The sequence below is a fragment of the Pelophylax lessonae genome, assembly GCF_965119305.1.
Source record: "Pelophylax lessonae genome assembly, chromosome: 2".
NCBI lineage: Eukaryota > Metazoa > Chordata > Amphibia > Anura > Ranidae > Pelophylax > Pelophylax lessonae.
Window position 1 is genome coordinate 738,281,071 of NC_138769.1, and position 26,537 is coordinate 738,307,607.

General features: G+C 45.2%; 1 protein-coding gene across 1 annotated transcript in view; it reads right to left on the reverse strand.

Annotated features, from left to right (window-relative positions):
* Positions 1–20,809, reverse strand: part of PDE2A (phosphodiesterase 2A) — a 992,945-nt gene extending 972,136 nt beyond the window's left edge. The window contains exon 1 of the mRNA XM_082244574.1: positions 20,445–20,809. Within this exon, the coding sequence (XP_082100700.1) occupies positions 20,445–20,512 (68 nt within the window). The 5' untranslated portion in view covers positions 20,513–20,809. The remainder of the gene's footprint in view (positions 1–20,444) is intronic.
* Positions 20,810–26,537: the final 5,728 nt, after the last annotated feature.

Here is a 26,537-nt window from a genome sequence, read left to right on the forward strand (position 1 = left end):
GACTGGGATGTCTCTTTGCAGGATAGGGATGTCTCTTTGCTGAACATATGGGGCTGTCTCTTTGCCGTATTGAAATGAAATGGCTATGTGAAGGAAGGTAGGGTGAAAATTTTAACCCCCCTGTGAAATGGGCATGTAAAGAAAGGAGAGGTGAAATGTTGTAGTGGCAGGCTTCATATTTTTAGGCCAAAGTGTAATTGCTTACTGTTAAATCTTGAAAGCACTGCTGACTAGTGGCGGCCAGTCCATTGGGGGCGCAGGGGCATCGCCCCCGCTATCCATGCGTCCGGGTCCCTAATCTACATGCAGGGCACCGGACGCATGGATTCCAATGTTTTTTTTTTTTTAAGCACGTGATTTGAGCCAGAGACTCTAATAGGCTTCAAAAAAGGGTGGGCTCAGGGCGCAGAGCACTGCGCCCTGAGCCCAGCCAGTTGTATGACAATAGCGAACGAAAATTCGCTATTATCACACTGATTTTCCTCCCAGCCAATCAGGAAGCAGGTCATGGGACCCCTTCCCTGATTGGCTGAAAAGAGAAGCGATTTTATTGGCCATTGGCCAGAAAGAGGGAGGAGACACGCAGCCGCTCGGGGAAAGAGCAGGTAAGGATGCTGGCTGTCCTTCCGGGCAGCCAGCCGTCCATCCCGGGAGGGGGGAGGAGAGAGGGGTAGATTTGATTGCCAGCAGGCCGTCTTGCTGGGGGGGTGTTGGTTTGCCGCCCCCCCCCCTCCCCCCCAAAATTTTCATTCACCAGCCGCCACTGCTGATGACTTGGAATACACTCTTCATTTTCATATATTAGGTTGTAATAAAAGTGGGGCACTGAAGGACTTGGTGGAATGGTCATTGGGCCCTGGGGAATGTCAGTGTTGGTGGTCAGGCCTGGAGGGCCCAGCCTAAAGCTGTATTAGGGGCCTCAAAATTTCTGATGGCTGCCCTGGGTGAGACAGAACAAGTTGGGCAGTCCATTCCTTTTCAATGGGCTGCCATGTGCATGAGGAACATGGAACAGTCCCTGACACTTAACAAAGACGCACTGCACCAAACTGCTTGTTGCTGTGGCACCTTGTGGTTTGACGCACACGTTGGCAGATGCATAGGGTGCCATTTTCAATTTCTCTGCGTGTCAGGAAAGCACGCAATATTGCATGCATGTCCAACACACAGGGTGTGATACTAGCCTAAACTGATAAGCTGTAAGGCCCAATTCACATAACATGGCGGAAAGGAGCATTCCCGCTCGTGATTTTTAAGGCACCATTTTCATGCGATCCTGCATGTCAGGCATAGGGCAGCCCACTCAGTTCAATGGGCTGCCCTATGCACACCAATAATAATAATGGCACCCAAACACGCACCTTGTGTTTTGCCGCTATTTGGAACGGGAATTCCAAAGCACGTAATGTGAACGGGCCTAAAGGTTTTTAAGTGATGCTCAATTTTGGGTTTTCATCTTTGTTCAATGTTTCCATTGCAAACACAATTTTGAGACTTCCCATATCTCACTCTTTACTCAACACAATCTCTTCTTTTATATTTAAAAACATGGAAATTATATTGTGTTTGATTGTATAAAAAAATCAATTCAAATATATCTTTTACTGAAAATATAGATTTGACAAACATTTGTGCAAATATCGTAGGACATAAAAAATAGCAACTGCCATTTTTTTTATAATTCTACAATGCTTCTGCTTTCAGAATATATACATATGGTGTTGTGTTTGGGGGGTTAAGAATTTCCAAGCCAAAAATGTGCATTTAATATGTGGGAAAATTATAATAACGAATGCAGCAGTGAAAAGGTTGAGTCTAGTTGACACATTCTTCAAGGGGAACGCACCTTGGGCTTTCTTGCAGCATTGACTGCCACTGAGAGGAACGGCAGAGAGGGCATTTACGAAAAGATAAACCAAATTTCACAACCCGGCATGGGTAAAAAGGGGCAGCTAATTATATTTGTTTCATTTTCCTCTAAGGCCCATTTACAGGGGTCTCCAAACTTTCTAAACAAAGGGCCAGTTTACTGTCCTTCAGGATTTAGGGGGGGCCAGACTGCAGGAGTAGAAAATGCCCCAGCATCAATGGGAGTAAACAATGCCCCATTCTTGGTTCTATTGGGGGGAATAATGTCCCATTGTTGGTATTTAAGCGAGGATTAATGCCCTTTCATTGGTGTCAGTGGGAGTAGCGGTGCCCAATCATTAGTGCCATTGGTGAGAATAGTGCCCCATCATTGGTATCTGTAGGAGCAATGGTGCCCCATCACTGGTATCTGAGGAAGGAATGGTACCCCATCATTGGTGTTTGTGGTAGAAATGGTGCTTGCTCATTGGTGTCTGTGGAAGCAATGGTGTCCCATCATTGGTGTCTGTGGAAGCATTGGTTTCCTATCATTGGTGTCTGTGGAAGCAATGGTGCCCCATCCTTGGCGTCTATGGAAACAATGGTTTCCTATCATTGGTGTCTGTGGAAGCAATGGTGACCCATCATTGGTGTCTGTGGAAGCAATGGTGCCCCAACACTGGTGTCTGTGGAAGCAATGGTGACCCATCATTGGTGTCTGTGGAAGCAATGGTGTCCCATCATTGGTGTCTGTGGGAGTAATGGTACCACATCATTGGTGTCTGTGGGAGGAATGGTAACCCATTGTTGGTATCTGTAAGAGGAATGGTGCCCCATCATTTGTGTCATTGGTAGGAATAATGCCCCATCATTGGTATCTGTGGGAGTAGTGGTGCCCCATGTTTTGTGTCTGTGGGAGCAATGGTGCCCCATCATTGGTATCTGTGGGAGGAATGATATCCCAACATTGGAATCTTCGGAAATAACTGGGGTCTCATTATTGGTGTCTGTGACATTAACGGTGCCCCATCAATGATGTCTGTGGAAATAATTTTGCCACATCATTGGTGTCTGTGGCAGTAACAGTGCCCCATCATTAGTTTATGTGGCAGTAAAAGTGCCCCATGGTTGGTTTCTGTGGGAGGAATGGTACCTCATCATTGGTATCTGTGTAAATAATGGTGCCCCATCATTGGTGTCTGTGGGAGTAATGGTACATCATTACTGGCGTCTGTGGGAGCAATGGTACCCTATTTTTGGTATCCGTGGGAGCAATGGTGCCCCATTAATAGTGCCCCATCATTGGTATCTGTTGGAGGAATGGTACTCCATCATTGTTATCAGTGGATGGAATGGTGCCCCAAGGGTCAGATAAAGCCGAGCAAAGGGCCACATCTGGTTTTGAGGTCACTGCTCTAAAACATTCTGTAGCAGTGTTATAATGCACATGTTAACGTGCATTAAGGCATGCCTTATGGTTGTCCATTCATTATGTTGGGCTGCCAACATAGCAAAAATGAAAAACGTACATGACATTTTTTTACAACACAGCGCACCACAATGCTGTGCATTGGGCTCTATTGTAAAACAGTCTGGGGTGCCATTCGCATCGAATGGCAGTGCAACACACTGCACATAGAGTAGGTGTACTGTCATTCGCTGTGGTAAAGCATATTAACAAGTGCAATGCTACAATGCACCAGTGTGAACAGGCCCTGAAAGGTTTTGGCTGATGTTGAGGGCCCATTCACACTTGTGCATTGTGGCAATGACTGTGTGTTGTGATGTAGAAAAAAGGGTCATGCACATTCTTTCATCTGTTGAGGTGCATTGGCGCTCCATTCATAATAAACGGCCTGCTTACCGAAACATATATTAATGCATGCCATAACACATGTTCATTAACGCACAACAATAGAACTCTTTAGTGTGAATCTTCCCTCATGGAACTTTTTTTATCTTTTTGTCCAGTAAGTTGAAGATTCAACAAACATGCACGTCACTGAGTTAGTTTACAAAGATGACCACCAGTCTTACAACACAATGGCATTTAAATGTCTGCAGAAATGGCATCACCATTGATAAGGCTTGCATATGGTATTGAAGCCAATGTAACAAGAATCAAGAAGATTCTACACCGCTGGCCTGAACCTTACACACAATACTGACTGGCCTTCAAGAATTCCCCTGGCAAGTGCCCCACAACCATCAGACCATTCCAAGCATGGATCAAGCATGGCTTCACCACAGGAACTTCACACCCAATGTCCATGGAGCTGGATTCCTCTGGCAGGTGCCCCGCCACCAACAGACCATTTCAAGCATGCATGAAGAATGGCTTCAGCACAAGAACTTCACACTAAATTTCAATGGAGGTAGATTCCCCTGGCAAGTGCTCCACCATCAATAGACAATTCTAAGCATGGATGAAGCATGGCCAGTCCCCTACGGTCATGCTCCATGGGCATTTCAGAAGAAGCCACATTTGCTGTGGCACAAGCCTGGGCAGGCACTGTCCCACATCTAGAAAAAATAGTCCTGGAGGGTCTTTGTGCAGCTGCAGAGACTGCGCAAATGGTGATGGCCCCGTTCCAACTCCTGCCAAGGGACCACAGTTGCCCACCATGAGATACACAATTCCTTGTCTGCCATACTTTCCGTTGACCTGAACTTTACATACAATGCTGACTGACATTCGAGGATTCCCCTGGCACCATCAGACGATTCCAAGCATAAATGAAGCATGGCTTCAGCACAAGATTTTCACACCCAATGTCTATGGAGAAGGATTCCTCTGGCAGGTGCCCCACCACCAACAAACCATTTCAAGCATAAATGAAGCATGGCTTCAGCACAAGAACTTCACACCCAATGTCCATGGAGGTGGATTCCTCTGGTAGGTGTCCCACCACCAACAGATCATTTCAAGCATGGCTTCAGCACAAGAAATTAATGTCCAATATCCATGGAGATGGATTCCCCTGGGAAGTGCAATATCGCCAACAGATCATTCTAAGCATGGATGAAGAATGGCCAGTTCCCTACAGTCATGCTTGGTAGACATTTCAGAAGAAGCCACATTTGCCATGGCACAAGCCTGGGCAGGCGCTGTCCCACATCTAGTATAAATAGTCCTGGAGGGTCTTTGTGCAGCTGCAGAGACTGTGCAACTGGCGATGGCCATGTTCCAATTCCTGCCAAGGGACCCACAGCTGCCCACCATGAGTTACACAATTCCCTGTCCGCCATACTTTCCGTTGTCCTGAACTTTACATATAAAGTTGGCTGACATTCGAGGATTCCCCTGGCTAGTGCCCCACCACCATCTGACGATTCCAAGCATAAATGAAGCATGGCTTCCGTACAAGAACCTCACATCCAATGGCCATGGAGGTGGATTTCCCTGGTAGGTGTCCCACTGCCAGCAGACCATTCCAAGCATGTATCAAGTGTGGCTTCAGCACAGGAACTTCACACCCAATGTCCGTGGAGGTGGATTAGTCTGGAAGGTGCCCAATCACCAACAGATCATTTCAAGCATGGGTTCAGCACAAGAAATTCATGTCCAATGTCCATGGAGGTTGATTCCCTTGGCAAGCGCAATACCTCCAACAACCATTCCCCACAGTCATGCTTGGTAGACATTTCAGAAGAATCTACATTTGCCATGGCACAAGCCTGGGCAGGCACTGTCCCACATCCAGTATAAATAGTCCTGGAGGGTCTTTGTGTAGCTGCAGAGACTGTGCAACTGGTGATGGCCATGTTCCGAATCCTGCCAAGGGACCCACAGTTGCCCACCCTGATATACACAATTTCCTGTCCGCCATACTTTCTGTTGGCCTGAACTTTACATATAATGTTGGCTGACATTCAAGGATTCCCCTGCTTAGTGCCCCACCACCATCAGACGATTCCAAGCATAAATGAAGCATGGCTTCATCAGCACAAGAACCTCACATCCAATGGCCATGGAGGTGGATTTCCCTGGCAGATGTCCCACTGCCAACAGACCATTCCAAGCATGGATCAAGTGTGGCTTCAGGACAAGAACTTCACACCCAATGTCCATGGAGGTAAATTCGTCTGGTAGGTGCCCAACCACCAACAGATCATTTCAGGCATGGCTTCAGCACAAGAAATTCATGTCCAATGTCCGTGGAGGTGGATTCCCTTGGCAAGTGCAATACCGCCAACAACCGTTCCCTACAGTCATGCTTGGTAGACATTTCAGAAGAAGCCACATTTGCCATGGCACAAGCCTGGGCAGGCGCTGTCCCAAATCTAGTATAAATAGTCCTGGAGGGTCTTTGTGCAGCTGCAAAGACTGTGCAACTGGTGATGGCCATGTTCCGAATCCTGCCAAGGGACCCACAGTTGCCCACCCTGATATACACAATTTCCTGTCCGCCATACTTTCTGTTGGCCTGAACTTTACATATAATGATGGCTGACATTCAAGGATTCCCCTGCTTAGTGCCCCACCACCATCAGACGATTCCAAGCATAAATGAAGCATGGCTTCATCAGCACAAGAACCTCACATCCAATGGCCATGGAGGTGGATTTCCCTGGTAGGTGTCCCACTGCCAACAGACCATTCCAAGCATGGATCAAGCATGGCCTGTCCCCTATGGTCATGCTCGGTAGACATTTTAGAAGAAGCAACATTTGCCATGGTGGAGGCCAGACAATGAGACGAACGTAAAGTCAATCCCTGGGGTCTGCGATTTTATTTAACTAATATATAAACACAAGGGCAGTGGATTATGAGGCATCTTTTGAACGCACGCTTATCCTTCAGCTGTACCTATACTCCAGCCCCAGCCATGCACACCACATTTTCAAAATCATAAAAAAAAATATTGCTCAATAAAAGAGAAAACTAGTTATTCCCGCAAGTCACGTCAATGTAGTAAAAGGAGAGTTAAGTGCCTAATTGTTGTAGAGATACGAGATCACTAAGCGCTGGCTTTATGCCCTCCATGCAGTGTCGGAGGTGGGGTACTGGGAACGTCGCCCAGTGCAACCATTAAAAAACTTTCACTCTCTTAACCTCGCATCTGGAGCTTCATCTGAGTACTGAGAAGCTTTAATTATTCATGGCTGCTGACTGAAGAAAATATGGAGTTCATGGACTGTCTCCCTTCAAGGTTTCCCTATCATGCTCACACGAGACAAGGCCTGGGGAAGAATAGCAAACCCTCCTCCAAAAATGTGAAATTAGATGTAAACTCAAACTAGATGTCATTTATTTTCCATAAAGTTGAAGTTTAATCTGCTTATATATTTGCTTCCCTGGCTCCTTCCTCCCCATCAGCATGATAACTACAACATTCCATTACATAGCTTACTGTCAACCCTGGGGCTCTGTGCTTCTCTATGTAATGTAAGCAGATCAAGGCTGGTGGGAGGGGCCAGGAGGGTGCTGTACATAGCCTTCTGAAAACATCACAGCACCCTGCCTCAGTACTCCTCTAAAGAGTGGGATGGCTCTTGGGAGGAGTTATGCAAATATCAAAGTGCCTTGATGGCTAGGTCTCAGTCTATAGCAGCCTTTCTCAACAAGTGTGCCGCGGCACACTGGTGTGCTGCCAGAGGTCCTTCAGGTGTACCGTGGAATCATGGGAGAGAAGGGCTATCAGATGAACCCGATCTCCCAATCCCCTGCCGAACTGGACATAGTCACTGTGAGGGGAGCTCCATCAGCCTCAGCAAAGTGAAAGTAAAGAGGAGTGTACTATGCTGTCTGCTTCCCCCTACAGTGAAGTACCTGGCTGAATGAGAAAAGATACTGTGCTAAAACATTTTAAAAGGGCTTTATACATGTGTATGTGTGTGTACATATGTGTGTGCACATGGGTCTGTATTTGTGTACATGTGTGTGTAAACATATGTATCTGTACGTGTGTACTTGTGTGTGTGTATATGTGTCTGTATGTGTGTGTTTGTACATGTGTGTGTGTATACATGTGTCTGTATGTGTGCATATATACATGTGTCTGTATGTGTGTATGTATTTGTACATGTGTGTGTATACATGTGTCTGTATGTGTGTGTATACACGTGTCTGTATGTGTGTGTGTGTGTTTGTACATGTGTGTGTATACATGTGTCTGTCTGTGTGCATATATACATGTGTCTGTATGTGTTTGTACATGTGTGTGTGTATAAATGTGTCTGTAGGTGTGTGTTTGTACATGTGTGTGTATACATGTTTCTGTATGTGTGTGCGTGTGTGTTTGTACATGTGTGTGTATATATACACGTGTCTGTATGTGTGTGTGTGTGTTTGTACATGTGTGTGTATACATGTGTCTGTCTGTGTGCATATATACATGTGTCTGTATGTGTGTATTTGTACATGTGTGTGTATACATGTGCCTGTATGTGTGCGTGTGTGTGTTTGTACATGTGTGTGTATAGATGTGTCTGTATGTGTTTGTACATGTGTCTGTATGTGTGTGTGTGTGTGTGTGTTTGTACATGTGTGTATATACAAGTTCCTGTATGTGTGTGTGTGTGTGTTTGTACATGTGTGTATACATGTGTCTGTATGTGTGTGTGTGTTTGTACATGTGTGTGTGTGTGTACATGTGTCTGTATGTGTGTGTGTGTGTGTGTGTGTGTGTGTGTTTGTACATGTGTGTGTATACATGTGTCTGTATGTGTGTGTGTGTGTGTGTGTGTGTGTGTGTTTGTACATGTGTGTGTATACATGTGTCTTTATGTGTGTGTTTGTACATGTGTTTGTGTGTGTATACATGTGTCTGTATGTGTGTGTGTTTGTACATGTGTGTGTATACATGTGTCTGTATGTGTGTGTTTGTACATGTGTGTGTATACATGTGTCTGTATGTGTGTGTTTGTACATGTGTGTGTATACATGTGTCTGTGTGTGTGTGTGTTTGTACATGTGTGTGTATTCATCCGTCTGTCTGTGTGCACATATATACATGTGTCTGTATGTGTATACATGTATTTGTGTGTTTGCATGTGTCTGTGTGTGTGTGTGTGTGTATGTATTTATATTTGTCTGTTACTTGTCCTGAACACCCCCCCCCCCCCCCATTCCTGTACTATCAGAACTGCTTTTTATTATACTGCTGCTCCTCTGAAAAGCAATCTATGCTCAGATTGCTTTTCAGAGGCATTTGGCAGGCGGTAAAGATACAATATCTTACCTCCTCACCACCGGTTTTAAGCCTGTAAATGCAGCATCACTACGCGCAACAGTGCAATGCACACAGTTGTGGGGTAGTTGCAGTGCAGCCCCATTACCCCATTCACCCTGGGTACACCCCCAGCTGCTGCCTCTGAAGCTAAAGGAGGAGAAGTTGGGGGTGGTAAAAACAGCTCAACCATGTGGTTTTACTGCACCTCCAATCTGACATGTGAACAAGCCCTCGGTTGTGTGGCTGCGTGCTGTGTGCAGGGCAGCCCATTCATTTCAATGGGCTTCCCTACCCGCAGAAATGCAGGGAAAGAAGTCCCTGACACTTTTATCAAAATTGAGCTGCACCAAAAGCACCCCATGTTTGCCAATGTGTGGGGTACCATTAAGAATTAATGGCCCCACCAAAAGAGCAGAGCAATTGTTTGTGCATCAGGAATGAGCACGACTTTGCGCGTGTTCAGCAACATACAGTAACGCAAACCAAACCTTGAACAGGGGTGCCTCGAGACTAAAAATACTTTTCAAGGGCGCCCCGACTGGAAAAAGGTTGAGAAACACTGGTCTATAGGACTTGGCATTCTTAGGCAGCTTGCGTTTGCATGCAGACCATCCTTGATAATGCTCACATGTGATACTGAGACTCCATGGAAGGAAGGAACTGAAATCCAATGGATGAAAGGGGTAGGCCAGGGAGGAATGGGATATATGATGCTCTAGCGTCCTCTAGCTATGAAATGAGGGGGGGCTCCGTCTGACTGTGAACTGTGATCAGGGCAAGGATTTCTAAGTTGTCCCCAAGAACAATGGTCATCATAACATTTAAGGATTCCCAACCAAGTATTTATTTCCCCTTTGCTCATCGGCTCCATCTAGTGGCCCTAGTGCAGTATTTTCCTGATTCACTTTTTTTTTTTATGAATGAATGACATTCCATCTGTACAGAAAACAGAAGGAGAACATCCAATTTTGCCCCATTGGCACAGAACTAGGAATACATCTAAAACACACTGTGTCAGCTTGAGGCAAGGTGGGGTGATGGAGCAGGAAAGCCCCCCCTGGGAACTGGGTCATGAGGTCTACATACCTCCCCACTTTCTGAGATGGGAATGAGGGACACCTATTAGCAAAGGTATGAAAAAAAAAAGAACACACCCCCTGCCACGCCCCCTTTACTTCATAATGACCGCCCCACGTACATTTAGTGCAGCAGGGCCGCCCTTAACTGCTTAACCACTTAAGGACCGAGCCTATTTCTGACACTTGTTTTTAACAAGTTAAATTATTTTTTTTTTTTTGTAAAGAATTACTTAGAACCCCCAAACATTATATATATATATATATATATATATATATATATACACACATACAGTATATATATATATATATATATATATACATACAGTATATATATATATATATATATATATATATATATATATATATATATATATATATATATATATATACACACAGTATACATATATATACATATATATATACTGTATATATTTATTTTTAATTTTTTTTAGCAAAGACTCTGGAGAATAAAATGGCGGTCATTGCAATATTTTTTGTCACGCGGTATTTGCGCAGCGGTCTTTCAAATGCCATTTTTTTGGGAAAAATTACATTTCACTGCATTTAAAAAAATAAATAAACAGTAAAGTTAGCCCATTTTTTTTGTATGATTAGAAAAAAATAATTAGCGCAATACCTGTAGGTTAATCTTTAATGTGTCTAATAAATGTGGTTTAAATGCTAAAATCCTAATAGTGATATCTGTTTATGGATAAAAGATTAAATTAATTGGATAATAATTACAAAAGTGCTAGTGTATGTACAAACTGCAAAATTTAAATAGATTAATATATACATTTTTTTTCTATAATGTGAAAGATGATGTCACGCCGAGTAAATAGATACCTAACATGTTACGGTTTAAAATTGCGCACACCCGCAGAATGGCGACAAATCTACGGTCAATAAAAATCTCCATAGGCCACGCTTTAAAAATGTTAACAGTTACCAATTTAGAGTTCGGGAGTAGCTCTTTTTTTAAAACTAGGGGAAGTGGTTAAAGGAGAATTTATTAGTTAACTGCTTCCCGACTGCCCGCTGCAGTTATACTGCGGCAGGGCGGCCCTCCTGCGCGAACCGACATAGGTATACGTCGGTTGCGGCACTGCAGCTAGGGGGCGAGCATGCGCCGCCAGCGGCACGCTCCTGCCCCCGCTCGTCAGTGGGGACTCTGATGCACGGGGCCGGAGGCTCTGATTGCCGCCTGACACCCGCGATCGCTCCCCACTGAGAGAGAAGAACGGTCGGATGTTGTAAACACAGCTGACCGTTCTTCTCCCTGGAATGATCACAGAGCTCATGTGATCCTTCTATATAGGATCACATTCCTCTATGGTCATTTCACAAGCCCCACCCCCTACAGTTAGAAACACGCCCCTAGGTGCACATTTAACCCCTTAATCACCCACACTGTTAACCCCTTGCCTGCCAGTGTCATTATAGTACAGTGACAGTGCATATTATTAGCACTGATTACTGTAGTAATGTCACTGGTCCCCCCCAAAAGTGTCAAAAATGTCAGCTAGGGGTCCGATCTGTCCGCCGCAATGTCGCAGTCCCGCTAAAAATCGCAGATTGCCGCCATTACTAGTAAAAAAAAAAAAAAACAATAAAAATGACATAAATCTTTCCCGTAGTTTGTAGACGCGATAACTTTTGCGCAAACCAATAAAAATATGATTATTGCGATTTTTTTTTTTTTTTTACCAAAAATTTGTAGCAGAAAACAAATTGGCCTAAAATGATTAAAAAATTTTTATTTTTATTTTTTTTATTTTTTTTGGGGAATGTTATATAGCAGAATGTGAAAAATATATATCTTTTTCAGAATTGTTGCTCTTTTTTTGTTTATAGCGCAACAAATAAAAATCGCACAGGTGATCAAATACCACCAAAAGAAAGCTCTATTTATAAGGAAAAAAAGGACATCAATTTTATTTGGGTACAGCGCCACACGACCGTGCAATTGTCCATTAAAATAACGCAGTGACGAATCGGAAAATAAGACCTGGTCATTAAGGGGGAAAATCTTCCGTTCCAGAAGTGGTTAAACCCACAAGTGCTTTTTTTTTTTACCACTATTATTCCTTTATACCGGCTTTTGACATTTACAAATGCAGCAATTTAGAAATTGGATGAAAGGTTTAGCACTGGGAAATACTTTCTGATAGAAAAATAGTGTATTTTATATACAACTATATAGATTAGACCAAAATGAGGGACAAATGGGGAAGAAAAGAAGGACAGAAGCAGGTGCGTAACTACAGGGGTTGCAGGGGTTGCAATTGCAACTGGGCCCAATGCTTCAGGGGGCCTGTGTGGCTCCCCTGTACACCTGAATAGGAGGGGGGCGGGGGCAGCATGTAGAGAAATCAATGTCCTCCTTTTTCCTCCTGTAGCTGCAAGAGGAAAATGGAGGAGATTGGTTCCTCTGTATGCTGCCCTCACCACTCCTCCTATCCAGTTCACTTGTGTTCTGCTGTCTGGGCCCCTGTGTGCTCCCCTGGTCCCCCCCCCCCACTGTGATCCCTCCCCTTTCCTGCCGGCTGCTGCAGGGGATGTGTAACAATAGAGAACCAGGAAGGGGTCGGTAAATATGTAATTTACCAGCTCCTTCCTTTTCTGAATGGACAGAGTCATAGTCAGTCACATTGTAAAAAAAAATAAAATAAAGTGGTGGGGTCGTGGGGTGGTGGGATGGTGAGGTGGTGGGTTGGCGAGGTGGTGGGGTGATAGGGTGGTGGGGTGGTGAGGTGATAGGGTGGTGGGGTGGTAGGGTGGTGGGGTGGTGGGGTGGTGAGGTGATAGGGTGGTGGGGTGGTGAGGTGATAGGGTGGTGGGGTGGTGAGGTGATAGGGTGGTGGGGTGGTGGGGTGGTGGGGTGGTGAGGTGATAGGGTGGTGGGGTGGTGGGATGGTGAGGTGGTGGGATGGTGAGGTAGTGAGGTGATGGGGTGATAGGGTGGTGGGGTGGTGAGGTGATAGGGTGGTGGGGTGGTGAGGTGATAGGGTGGTGGGGTGGTGGGGTGGTGAGGTGATAGGGTGGTGGGGTGGTGAGGTGGTGGGGTGGTGAGGTGGTGGGATGGTGAGGTAGTGAGGTGATGGGGTGATAGGGTGGTGGGGTGGTGAGGTGATAGGGTGGTGGGGTGGTGAGGTGGTGGGGTGGTGAGGTGATAGGGTGGTGGGGTGGTGGGGTGGTGAGGTGGTGGGGTGGTGAGGTGGTGGGGTGGTGAGGTAGTGAGGTGATGGGGTGGTGGGGTGGTGGGGTGGTGGGGTGGTAGGGTGGTGGGGTGGTGAGGTGGTGGGGTGGTGAGGTAGTGAGGTGATGGGGTGATAGGGTGGTGGGGTGGTGAGGTGATAGGGTGGTGGGTTGGTGAGGTGGTGGGGTGGTGAGGTAGTGAGGTGATGGGGTGATAGGGTGGTGGGGTGGTGAGGTGATAGGGTGGTGGGGTGATAGGGTGGTGGGGTGGTGAGGTGATAGGGTGGTGGGGTTGTGAGGTGATAGGGTGGTGGGGTGGTGAGGTGATAGGGTGGTGGGGTGGTGGGGTGGTGAGGTGGTGGGGTGGTGAGGTGGTGGGGTGGTGAGGTAGTGAGGTGATGGGGTGATAGGGTGGTGGGGTTGTGAGGTGATAGGGTGGTGGGGTGGTGAGGTGATAGGGTGGTGGGGTGGTGGGGTGGTGAGGTGGTGGGGTGGTGAGGTGGTGGGATGGTGAGGTAGTGAGGTGATGGGGTGATAGGGTGGTGGGGTTGTGAGGTGATAGGGTGGTGGGGTGGTGAGGTGATAGGGTGGTGGGGTGGTGGGGTGGTGAGGTGGTGGGGTGGTGAGGTGGTGGGGTGGTGAGGTAGTGAGGTGATGGGGTGGTGGGGTGGCTGAGTGGGCAGGTCTCTGCGAGTATAAGAAAAAATAAGCATATAATATACTGCATTTTGTGATTTTGTATCCATCCTACTATGTGGGATTTTTAATGTTATTTGTATACTATCCTTTTATGGAAACAAAAATAAAAATGTATACATTTTTAGATAATAAGTGCTTATTTAACCTTTAGGCTGGGTTCACACGTATGTGAATTAGATTTTTCAATAGAGCTCAAGGGAGCCCGTTCACACACCTCCAGGGCAGCCAAGGCCAGCACTGGAAAAGGGTCCTGTGTGTCTGTGGCTCAGTTTCTGGTCCCAATTCAGGCAAAAATTCTGACCTGATTCGCACCTGAAATGGGGAACATGGACGCACAGGACCCCTTGCTGAGAGCCGCAGTCGCAGCTAGTGGGAACCTGGTCTGAAAGTTCCAATCAATGGGGGAATTAAACGCTTGGTATCATTAGAACAGCTCAGAGAGAGATCAAATGTAGAAGGGTATAATCTTAGTAATTAATCGATAGTAAGGTGCCAATTGGTGCAGTTGGGGCCTGGAACATTGGAGATGCCCCTGGCCCAGTCCAAGAAAGTTTTAATGTGATAGAAATCCCACCATGTGTGGAGAAAGGTTCCCTTATTTTTAGAACAGTGCCAATAGTGATCAGATGTGGAAGGGTATAATCTATTTATCTAATCTACGTAGCTAGAAACCCCCACAGAGAACTAACTTTTCCTCTGTACTGGGGTTCTGGTGGTCATCATGGGAGAGCCTGTGTCTGATTGGACACTGAGATCTCCTGAGGTTTGGGCAGCAATATTGGACTCAGAGCGGCTTGATAGAGTATAGACCCTGCTGAGTCATTTTGGTGAGGGGCATCTAGATAGGGAGAGGTAGGATTAGTGCAGGAAAAGGTGGAGGAGGGCCAGTTTAGGACCATCTATCCACCCGCATCTACAAGTATGTACCTTTGTACTCAGTGTTGCGTGATATCATCTGAGAATACCTGAGCATGATATCACCAGAGCGTGATATCACCTGAGATTACCTGTGCCTGATATCACCTGAGATTACCTGTGCGTGATATTACCTGAGATTAAGTGTGCCTGATATCACTTGAGATTACCTGTCCGTGTTATCACCTGAGATTACCTGTGTGTGATATCACCTGAGATTACCTGAGCGTGATATCACCTGAGATTACCTGAGCGTGATATCACCTGAGATTACCTGTGCGTGATATTACCTAAAATTACCTGAGTGTGATATCAGCTGAGATTACCTGTGCATTATATTACCTGAAATTACCTGAGTGTGATATCACCTGAGATTACCTGTGCATGATATTACCTGAAATTACCTGTGTGTGATATCACCTGAGATTATCTGTGCATGATATCACCTGAGATTACCTGTGTGTGATATCACCTGAGATTACCTGAGCGTGATATTACCTGAGATTACCTGTGTGTGATATCACCTGAGATTACCTGTCCGTGTTATCACCTGAGATTACCTGTGTGTGATATCACCTGAGATTACCTGAGCGTGATATCACCTGAGATTACCTGAGCGTGATATCACCTGAGATTACCTGTGCGTGATATTACCTAAAATTACCTGAGTGTGACATCAGCTGAGATTACCTGTGCATTATATTACCTGAAATTACCTGAGTGTGATATCACCTGAGATTACCTGTGCATGATATTACCTGAAATTACCTGTGTGTGATATCACCTGAGATTATCTGTGCATGATATCACCTGAGATTACCTGTGTGTGATATCACCTGAGATTACCTGAGCGTGATATTACCTGAGATTACCTGTGTGTGATAGCACCTGAGATTACCTGAGCGTGATATCACCTGAGATTACCTGTGCGTGATATTACCTGAAATTACCTGTGTGTGATATCACCTGAGATTACCTGAGCATGATATCACCTGAGATTACCTGTGCGTGATATTACCTGAGATTACCTGAGTGTGATATTACCTGAGATTACCTGTGCGTGATATCACCTGAGATTACCTGAGCGTGATATCACCTGAGATTACCTGTGCATGAGATTACCTGAGATTACCTGTGTGTGATATTACCTGAGATTACCTGAGTGTGATTTCACCTGAGATTACCTGTGCGTGATATTACCTGAGATTACCTGAGTGTGATATCACCTGAGATTACCTGTTTGTGATATTACCTGAGATTACCTGAGTGTGATATCACCTGAGATTACCTGTGCGTGATATTACCTGAGATTACCTGAGTGTGATATTACCTGAGCATGATATCACCTGAGATTACCTGTGTGTGATATCACCTGAGATTACCTGAGCGTGATATCACCTGAGATTACCTGAGTGTGTAATCACCTGAGATTACCTGTGCGTGATATTACCTGAGATTACCTGAGCGTGATATCACCTGAGATTACCTGTGCGTGATATTACCTGAGATTACCTGAGTGTGATTTCACCTGAGATTACCTGTGCGTGATATTACCTGAGATTACCTGAGTGTGATATCACCTGAGATTACCTGTGCGTGATATTACCTGAGATTACCTGAGTGTGATATCACCTGAGATTACCTGTTTGTGATATTACCTGAGATTATCTGAGTGTGATATCACCTGAGATTACATGTGCGTGATATTACCTGAGATTACCTGAGTGTGATATTACCTGAGCATGATATCACCTGAGATTACCTGTGTGTGATATCACCTGAGATTACCTGAGCGTGATATCACCTGAGATTACCTGAGCCTGATATCACCTGAGATTACCTGAGTGTGTAATCACCTGAGATTACCCGTGCGTGATATTACCTGAGATTACCTGAGTGTGATATCACCTGAGATTACCTGAGTGTGATATCACCTGAGATTACCTGAGTGTGATATCACCTGAGATTACCTATGTGTGAAATCACCTGAGATTACCTGTGCCTGATATCACCTGAGATTACTTCCATAGGTTGAACTGGATGTATCATGTAACTATATGATCCTGTAGCTATGTAACCAAGTAACAATGTGAATATGTGACCATGTAACTATGTGACTATGTGACCATGTAACTATGTAGCTTTGTCACCATGTAACTATGTAACTGTGTGACAAAGAACCTATGCGACTGTGTGACCATGTAATTATGAGGCCATGTAACTATGTGGCCATGGAACTATGTAACTATGTGCCGTGTGACTATGTAACTATGTGACCATGTGACTCTGTAACTATGTGACCATTTGGCCATGTGACTATGTGACCAAGTAACTAAGTGACCATGTAACTATGTAACTATATGACCATGTAACTATGTGACTATGTAACAATGTGACTATATGACCATGTAACTATGTGACCATGTAACTATGTAACTATATGACCATGTAACAATGTGACCAAGTAACTATGTGACAAAGTAATTATATGACCATGTAACTGTGATAATGTGACCATGTAACTATGTGTCTATATGACCATGTAGCTCCCGTAACTATGTGACCATGTAACTATGTGTCTAAATGACCATGTAACTATGTAACTATGTGACTATGTAACTATGTGACTATATGACCATGTAACTATATGACCATGTAACTATGTGACCATGCAACTATGTAACTATATGACCATGTAACTATGTGACCATACAACTATGTAACTATATGACCATGTGACTTTGTGACCACGTAAATATGTGACCATGTAAATATGTACATAAGTAACTATGCAACCAAGTAACTATGTAAATATGTGACAATGTACTATGTATTTATTTGCATAATATTATCTTAACCAGGGCTCATACACAGAACTTCCCAGTCAGTTTATAAAACTTACAAAGATATATGAATAGAATATAGTATAGAAAATTCTATTTCATTTTTTATAATTTTTTCTTTGTACAATTACATTTCACTAACAATTGTCCTAAAATATTATTTCAATGGTTCCACACTTTATACAATTTAAATTGTGTTATTATGGCAAAAGTAAACATTTAAAAGGTAGAAACTCATAAGAGCAGCGCTAAAAAATACATCGAGTGATCATATATATGAACATATATCACAAAAATAAATATAAACCATCACATCCAATCGGTGTAAAATATAGCGTTCATAATAGAGGCAGTCCACAAAATGCCTTTAAGAAAATGTCCACATAAAATCCAAATCCATAGAGGAGCTTGGAATGAAGAAACCCAGATGCCAAATACCCACCACATATCATCACTGATCGCTCTTTACCTCTCACCCACTTATACAGTTTATCACCCTACACCAGTGTATACGTGACAAATTAATAATAGTAAACGGCACCCTCTGATAAATGGATATGTGCATTAAAAAAAATTGTAAAAAAAAAATAAAAATAACATAAAAAATATAAGTAAATAAATAAAACAGAACAAACCTTTTTTTTTTAGAAATCAGTATTGTTTGTTTTATTATTTTATTTGTATTTTTTATTATTATTATTATTATTAATAATAATCATAATTTGATTTCATGCATGTATTATTATTAATCTGTCACATATTTGGAAAGTGCTGGGCTATGGGGAGATACACAAATATTATTTATATTATTATGATTATATATATATATATATGTATATATATGTATATATATATATATACATATATATGTATATATATATATATATATATATATATATATATATATATATATATATATATACACACACACAGGGTATGTATATATATGTACACACACAGGGTGTGTATATATATATATATATATATTTTATTTATATATATACATACATATACACATATTTATTTATTTTCATATATATATATATATATATATATATATATATATATATATAATGTATAGTATTTATATTCACACAAACACATTGTATATATTCTCTATATAAATATATACACGCACACTGTATATATACTGTGTATATATATATATATATATATATATATATATATATATATATATATATATATATATATATATATATACATGTATATATATATATATATATATATATGTATATATACATGTATATATATATATATATATATATATATATATATATATATATATATATGTATATATATATATATATGTATATATATGTATATATGTATATATATATATGTACATATGTATATATATATATATACGTATATATATATATATATGTATGTATATATATATATATATATATATATATGTATGTATATATGCATGTATATATGTATACATATATACATTGTATATATATCAGGATAGCAGGGAGTTAATTCAGAGTGTTATGTTGCCACAATGGTGATGAATTGATTGGTTGAACTGCCCTTTGTTTTTTTCCTGCCTATTATGAAAGCCAGATGGAAAGTACCATTGCTGATCTCCCTCTAAAAAGTTGCCGGGCTGTCATGCCCGTCCCCAAACTTTACCAAACGCTGACTCTGCTCTGATTTCATCAGCTGCGCATTCCTTTTCGTTTCTCAAGATCACAGAGATCGAGCATGGCAGCCAGGCAATGAACATTTTTCATCTGCTGTAATTCTCTTTGAACAGATTTCATTTAAATAAGGCCAATGGCCCCCCGGAGCCGCCCCCCGTGTGCCCACCCGTGCACGGCGGAGGAACCGCCACCCTTTGGAAAAGGACGCTGACGGCAGACTGGCAGAGCAGACACAATCTATACACGAGTCATCAATCATTTCCCAGAGAACGCCATGACCTTGGCGGGTATCAAAATACAAGAAATTATCCAACCAAATGACAAATATATTCTTCTTGCCCTGACACACAAATTCACTTTTTATAGTCTGCTCCCTCTTAGGTGTCATCAGAGGGACACAATGGACTTATCTGTCCAAGGGGAACAACAGTGTAGAGGATGAACATTTCTTATAGTCCCTTGGCTGTTCTGTGAAAGATTTTCTGCTACTTTGTATTCTATACGATGAAAAATAATGTCCATGACATCTACAGATACCATTAGGTGATTCAAGATGCCTTGGGGGGGGGGGGGGGGGACTACAAATCTCAGCATACCCCGATCCGCCCTGGTACGTGTAGTCCCTCAATGGCATGGATTTGTCCCATCTTCAGGGGAACCGTTAACCATCACAATGTAAAAAGTCATCATTCTATAAACCAACTAACAGCAACAATGTAAAAAAGTCATCAATCTCCTTTTTATCATAAGAGAATCAATGGAATAAACTTAACGCTGACCCCAACGACCTCCGCCTGGAGGCCACAGCCTAAGGCGGCGCTACACCACCGAGAACTTCATACAGCAAGTAAATAAAGTGCAATTTCATTGGACTTCATTTAGAACATTCAAGCAGCATTCGCTGTCACCTGTCAGACAAGTTCTGTCAAACAACCCCCCCCTCCCCCCTCCCCCCTCCCAGATGTCCCATGCAACGCTCCACAACCCCCCAGTGCCTGGGCACAGGCTGGTACTCACAGATCAGAAGTGGCAGGCTGGTACTGCTGGCTCCGACACAGGATGGAGTGGCCGCAAGCCTGACCCATGGCTGCTCATCCTCTCACTGTCCGGTCAGTCCAGGAGAAAAGAGAGTTGGCGGGCCGGGTCTGAGCCGGGCAGTGTGGTGGTGGTGGTGGGGGGGTTGGTCCTGGTCCTCCTGCTGTCACCTTCTCCCTGGGCTGGGGGAAGAGGATAATGGAGCAATAAGGAGCTGTCTCCTCCCGGTCTGTGAGAGGGGGTTTGATGCTGATGCTGTAACAGATCCTAATGCAGCCTGCGGAAACATGCAGAGGAGGGAGTGAGAGAAGCAGCGTGTCTACTGAGCTGTCAGTGTGTGTGTGTGTGTGTGTGTGTGCGTGTGTGTGTGTGTGTGTGTGTGCGGCTCACAACTGCGGGACAACCTGCTCAATCAATTCTGGGCCTCCAACCAAGTCTACACAGACAGGAGACCATATCCGTCTTTTGCTGGCTATCAGTCTGTTTAAAGTACATCTAACACCTAATTAGATGACATTTGGTTTGCTCTGTGCATCATTTACTCTCCCTTGGCCAGCAGAAGATGGCACCAGGTTGGGACATGTGTGGCCGGACCTCCATGCTACACCTTAATTGGGGGTAACCTCTCCCTGAGGATCTCTTCTTTGACATGTAGGACCAGTCCTCCATGCTGGGCGACCCCTTCATTGGAGGTAAGTTCTTCCTGATGATCTCTTCTCTGAAATGCAGGACTGGTCCTCCATGATGGGAGACTCCTTCATTGGGGGTAACCTCTCCTGGAAGATCTCTTCTCTGACATGCAGGACCAGTCCTCCATGCTGGGCGACCCCTTCATTGGAGGTAAGTTCTTCCTGATGATCTCTTCTCTGAAATGCAGGACTGGTCCTCCATGCTGGGCGATTCCTTCATTAGGGGTAAGCTCTTCCTAAGGATCTCTTCTTTGACATGTAGGACCAGTCCTCCATGCTGGGCGACCCCTTCATTGGGGGTAACCTCTTCCCGAGGATCTTTTCTCTGACACGCAGTACTGGTCCTCCATGATGGGAGACTCCTTCATTGGGGGTAACCTCTCCTGGAAGATCTCTTCTCTGACATGCAGGACCAGTCCTCCATGCTGGGCGACCCCTTCATTGGAGGTAAGTTCTTCCTGATGATCTCTTCTCTGAAATGCAGGACTGGTCCTCCATGCTGGGTGATTCCTTTATTAGGGGTAAGCTCTTCCTAAGGATCCCTTCTCTGACATGTAGTGCCTGTCCTCCATGCTGGACGGCCCCTTTATTGGGGGTAACCTCTTCCTGAGGAGCTCTTCTCTGACATACAGGACCAGTCCTCCATGCTGGGCGACCCCTTCATTGGGGGTAACCTCTTCCTGAGGATCTCTTTTCTGACATGCAGGACCGATCCTCCATGCTTGGCAACCCCTTCATGGGAGGTAACCTCTTAATGAGGATCTCTTCTCTGGCATGCAGTACTGGTCCTCCATGATGGGAGATTCCTTCATTGGGGGTAACCTCTCCTGGAGGATCTCTTCTCTGACATATGTAACTGGTCCTCCATGCTGGGCGATCCCTTCTTTGGGGGTAACCTCTTACTGAGGATCTGTTTTCTGACATGTGGGACCAGTCCTCCATGCTGGGCGATTCCTTCATTGGGGGTAACATCTTCCTTGGGATCAGTGCTCTGATATCTTGGACTGGTCCTCCATGCTGAGAAACACCTTTTTGGGGGGTAACATCTCCCTGGGGATCTCTTCTCTGACAAGTTGGACCAGTACTTCATGCTGAGTGTCCATTCATTGGGGGTAACCTCTCTCATGTGCTAGGTAGTCCCTTCATTGGGGGTAACCTCTTCCTGAGGATCTCTTCTCTGACATGTAGGACCAGTCCTCCATGCTGGGCAACACCTTTATTTGGAATAACATCACTCTGAGGATCTCTTCTCTGACAAGTAGGACCAGTCCTCCATGCTGGGCGACTCCTCTATTGGGGGCAACCTCTTCTTGAGGATCTCTTCTCTGACATGTAGGACCGGTCCTCAATGCTGGATGACCCCTTTATTGGTGGTAACCGCTTCTTTAGGATCTCTTCTCTGGCATGTAAGACTGGTCCTCAATGCTGGATGACCCCTTTATTGGTGGTAACCTCTTCTTGAGGATCTCTTCTCCGACATGTGGGACCAGTCATCCATGCTGGGCAACACCTTAATTGGGGGTAACCTCTACATTTTGATCTCTTTGTGAGACTGGTCCTCCATGCTAAGAGACCCCTTTATTGAGGGTAACCTCTTCCTAAAGGATCTCTTCTCTGACATGAAGGATCAGTCCACCATGCTGGGAAATAATTTCATTAGCGGTAACCTCTTCCTGAGAATCCCTTCTCTGACAGGTTGGACTGGTCTCTATGCTGGGAAACACCTTCATTGGGGGGTAAGCTCTTTCTGAGGATCTCTTCTCTGACATGTCGGACCAGTCCTCCCTGCTGGGCAACCCCTTTATTGGGGGAAATATCTCCCTGTGGATCTCTTCTCCAACATATGGGACTGGTCCCCCATGCTAAGTGTCTATTCATTCATTGATAAGCTCTCCCCCGTGCTGGGCAGTCCCTTCATTGGGGGGGGTAACCTCTTCCTGAGGATCTCTTCTCTGACATAAAGAACTGGTCCTCCATTCTAGGCGACCCCTTGAGTGGGGGTAACCTCATCCAGAGGATCTCTTCTCTGATATGTAGGACAGGTCTGATATGCTGCACAATTCGTGTTTGGGTGTCATTTTCCTTTATTGGCACCCCAAACGTGATGCAATTTTGCCATGATTGTCGAGGGACAGGATCACGGGGTAATCAGGGCAAACCACGCCTTTAAAAATTGTGTGAAGCTTGTTGCCCGAAAAGGAGCCAGAGCTTCTTTTTGGTGAGAAATGCACATAGGGCAGCCCATTCAAGTGAATAGGCTGGCCCTATACGGCATGAAGAATTGCATGAGAATCCCGCTATGAAATGCTCGTTGCGGCTACGTGAAGGAGGCTTTAATGAAATATCAAGGGTCTCATCTGCCTTCCATTGAAGCAAATGGAGTGCAAACTGCACTCCATTAGCTTCATGTTTGATCCGAAAGAGCCAGGGATGGCGTCATCAGAAACCAGAAGTGGTGTTTTACACGTCGCTTCCGGGCTCAATCTAGCTAAGAGAGATCAGTGAGCAAATGTTCACTGGTCTCTCTCCCCTCCACCCATTGATGCCCACTATGCAAATTTCTAGCCCACAGGAGGGAGCTTGGGAAACATGAAGGGGTCGCACCAGGGTCAACAGAAAACAACCCAGCAGCTATGCAGCCATCGGATTGCTTTCATTAGAAAGCCGACAGCCAGCTTACGTAATGGCTAAAGATGTGTTGCTGAATAATCTATAAGGATCTGTTACACAGGATTACCCTGTGTTGTTTAAACTTTGTCACCACTTCCTGTGGTAATAAAAATGGCTGACCCACCCATTCTGAATTTTGGGAAAGGACAGGGTGAAGAAAGGAGACCAGGGAAAGGTATGAGTCTGCAACAAAGTTTTCGAGATTCCTTGCAATGTAAACAAGTACCACCTAGACAGAATATACTTTCCTCCACTAAACTGAAGTTACATTTCCTTTTCTTACCTCCCAATCTGCCAGCAGAGCACCCCAAGTCATGTGTAAGTTAGTGGGCAGGCTGTGAACGTGGATGATTGACCAGTAGGGGGCAGCATCGTGAGGCTAAAAGTCAGTATCCTCTCCCACAGAGCAGGCTTTGGATCTGGACCCAACAGTGGTTTGGTGCAATGATGGAGTAAGTTTGGCCAATATGGGCAGTATTGCCATAATAACAACAAGCCCATTACCCTAGGTCCACCAGGTCTGGGAACCCACCACCAGACCCCCCAACAGTCCTGATTTCAGGGCATAGCCCTACATAGGTCTAGCTTAGACCAATGTAACTATGAACATACCATACCTGGCTGATGCCCCTGAAAGCTGGAAATCACACAAGTAGACATCTATTTTACACTGCTAGCCTAGCGCTCTTCCCTTGCTTCTGGATTCCATGCTGAGTGGCCGCCTGATGCATTGTGAACACTGGAGGTCATCCGCTCAGACGAGGGCCATTGATAGAATTTCTTGCATTCCATGAATAACTGCAAAGCGTTCTCTGATTGGACGAGGTGGAGAGGTAAGGCTGTGATGTCACGCTCAGACCACTGCCCTCACACACAAGCAATGGCTCAGGTCTCCAGCAGTCCAACACTCCCCCTTGCACACTGCTCCAATCCACAGGACACTGCCTCATTAAGTGATGTGGATTGAAGCCGGTGCAGGGACGCAGAATGGTGCCCCCCTCCCCTGGTCCTAATGCATGCCATGCAATGGGTGTACCACCCTGCACCCATTTTCTGCCCCCTGTCTCTGTCTGCTCATTGTTGGCATGGGCTGTGCTCTTCTCATGCATGGCCAATTGCTTGCTCTCTAGCAGCTAGGAGGTAGTTGTACAGGTACTCTACAGTGTGTATGTTGTGTCAGCTGTGGGTGGACGGCGTGGAAAGTGGGCATGTTCGAGCACGGTGTGACAGCAGTCAGAGAAGACATCAAGCCATAGCCTACTGGTTGCTAGCCACTGATCTAGAGTGCATGTGCAGGGCCGCCATCAAGGGGGGGGACAGCTCATACACATGTAAGGGGCCCAGATGTCCTGAGGGGTCCAGGAGTGGGGCACTGCTATTCCACTCCTGTGGGAAGGGGTGGGGGCGCCGCCCGCTGCCCATTGCTTTGCCTAGTTTTGATGTATGGCCGTTTCTTATTTAGGCGATGCGTGTATGCAGGAATTCTCCTTGTATGCACAGTTGAGAGCGGGCCTGTGCCATCACTGGCCGACATCATCCCCACCACCACTGATCCCATCCACCATCGCTGCCACTGATCTCATCCAGGGGCATAACTACAGGGGACACATGTGCAACCTGGCCCCATGCTCCAGGGGCCCGTGCGGCCCCATGTACACCTGGATGGGGGGGGGTGATGGGGGCAGCATATAGAGGAACCAATAACTGCATTTACCTCCTGCAGCTGCTAAATGCTCGCTTCTCCTCCTCTCCCTCCTGTAGGCATTTAGTGGCCAGGTGGTCAGGCCCGGGCCCAAAGCTGTGTAAGGGGCCCCAAAATTTCTGATGGCTGCCCTGTGTGCAGTAAGGGGATGCCCTCCCTCCCGCTGCACCCGGGGCAGCCCTGTGCCATCACTGGCCGACATCATCCCCACCACCACCACCACCACTGATCCCATCCACCACCGCTGCCACTGATCGCATCCAGGGGCATAACTACAGGGGACACATGGGGGGGTGACGGGGGCAGCATATAGAGGAACCGATCACTCTATTTACCTCCTGCAGCTGCTAAATATCCTTTCCCTCCTGTAGGCATTTAGTGGCCAGGTGGTCAAGCCCAGGGGGGGGCCCATGTGCACCTGGATGGGGGGGGGGGTGACGAGGGCAGCATATAGAGGAACCGATCACTCTCCTGCAACTGCTAAATGCTCGCTTCTCCTCCTCTCCCTCCTGTAGGCATTTAGTAGCCAACTGGTCAGGCCTAGGGGGGGGCCCATGTACACCTGGATGGGGTGACGGGGGCAGCATATAGAGGAACCGATCACTCCATTTACCTCCTGCAGCTGGTAAATGCTTGCTTCTCCTCCTCTCCCGCCTGTAGGCATTTAGTGGCCAGGTGGTCAGGCCCATGGGGGCCCAGGCCCAAAGCTGTGTAAGGGGCCCCAAAATTTCTGATGGCTGCCCTGTGTGCAGTAAGGAGATGCCCTCCCTCCCGCTGCACCCAGGGCAGCCCTTTTCCTGACCCTGACTGGAGCAGTGTGCATAGGGGAAATTTTAGTTTACATGTCACTTGAGGGTTTCAAAAGCTCCTTTTATATATCTTGGACCTATTAGTGTGCCAAAGAAAATGGCCTCTCACTATCAAAATGCAAAAAACACAAATAAACCTAAACTTCTCTAAATACACCCACTATAAAAAAAAAAAACAATCAAGTACACCCCACAAAAGAGGGAA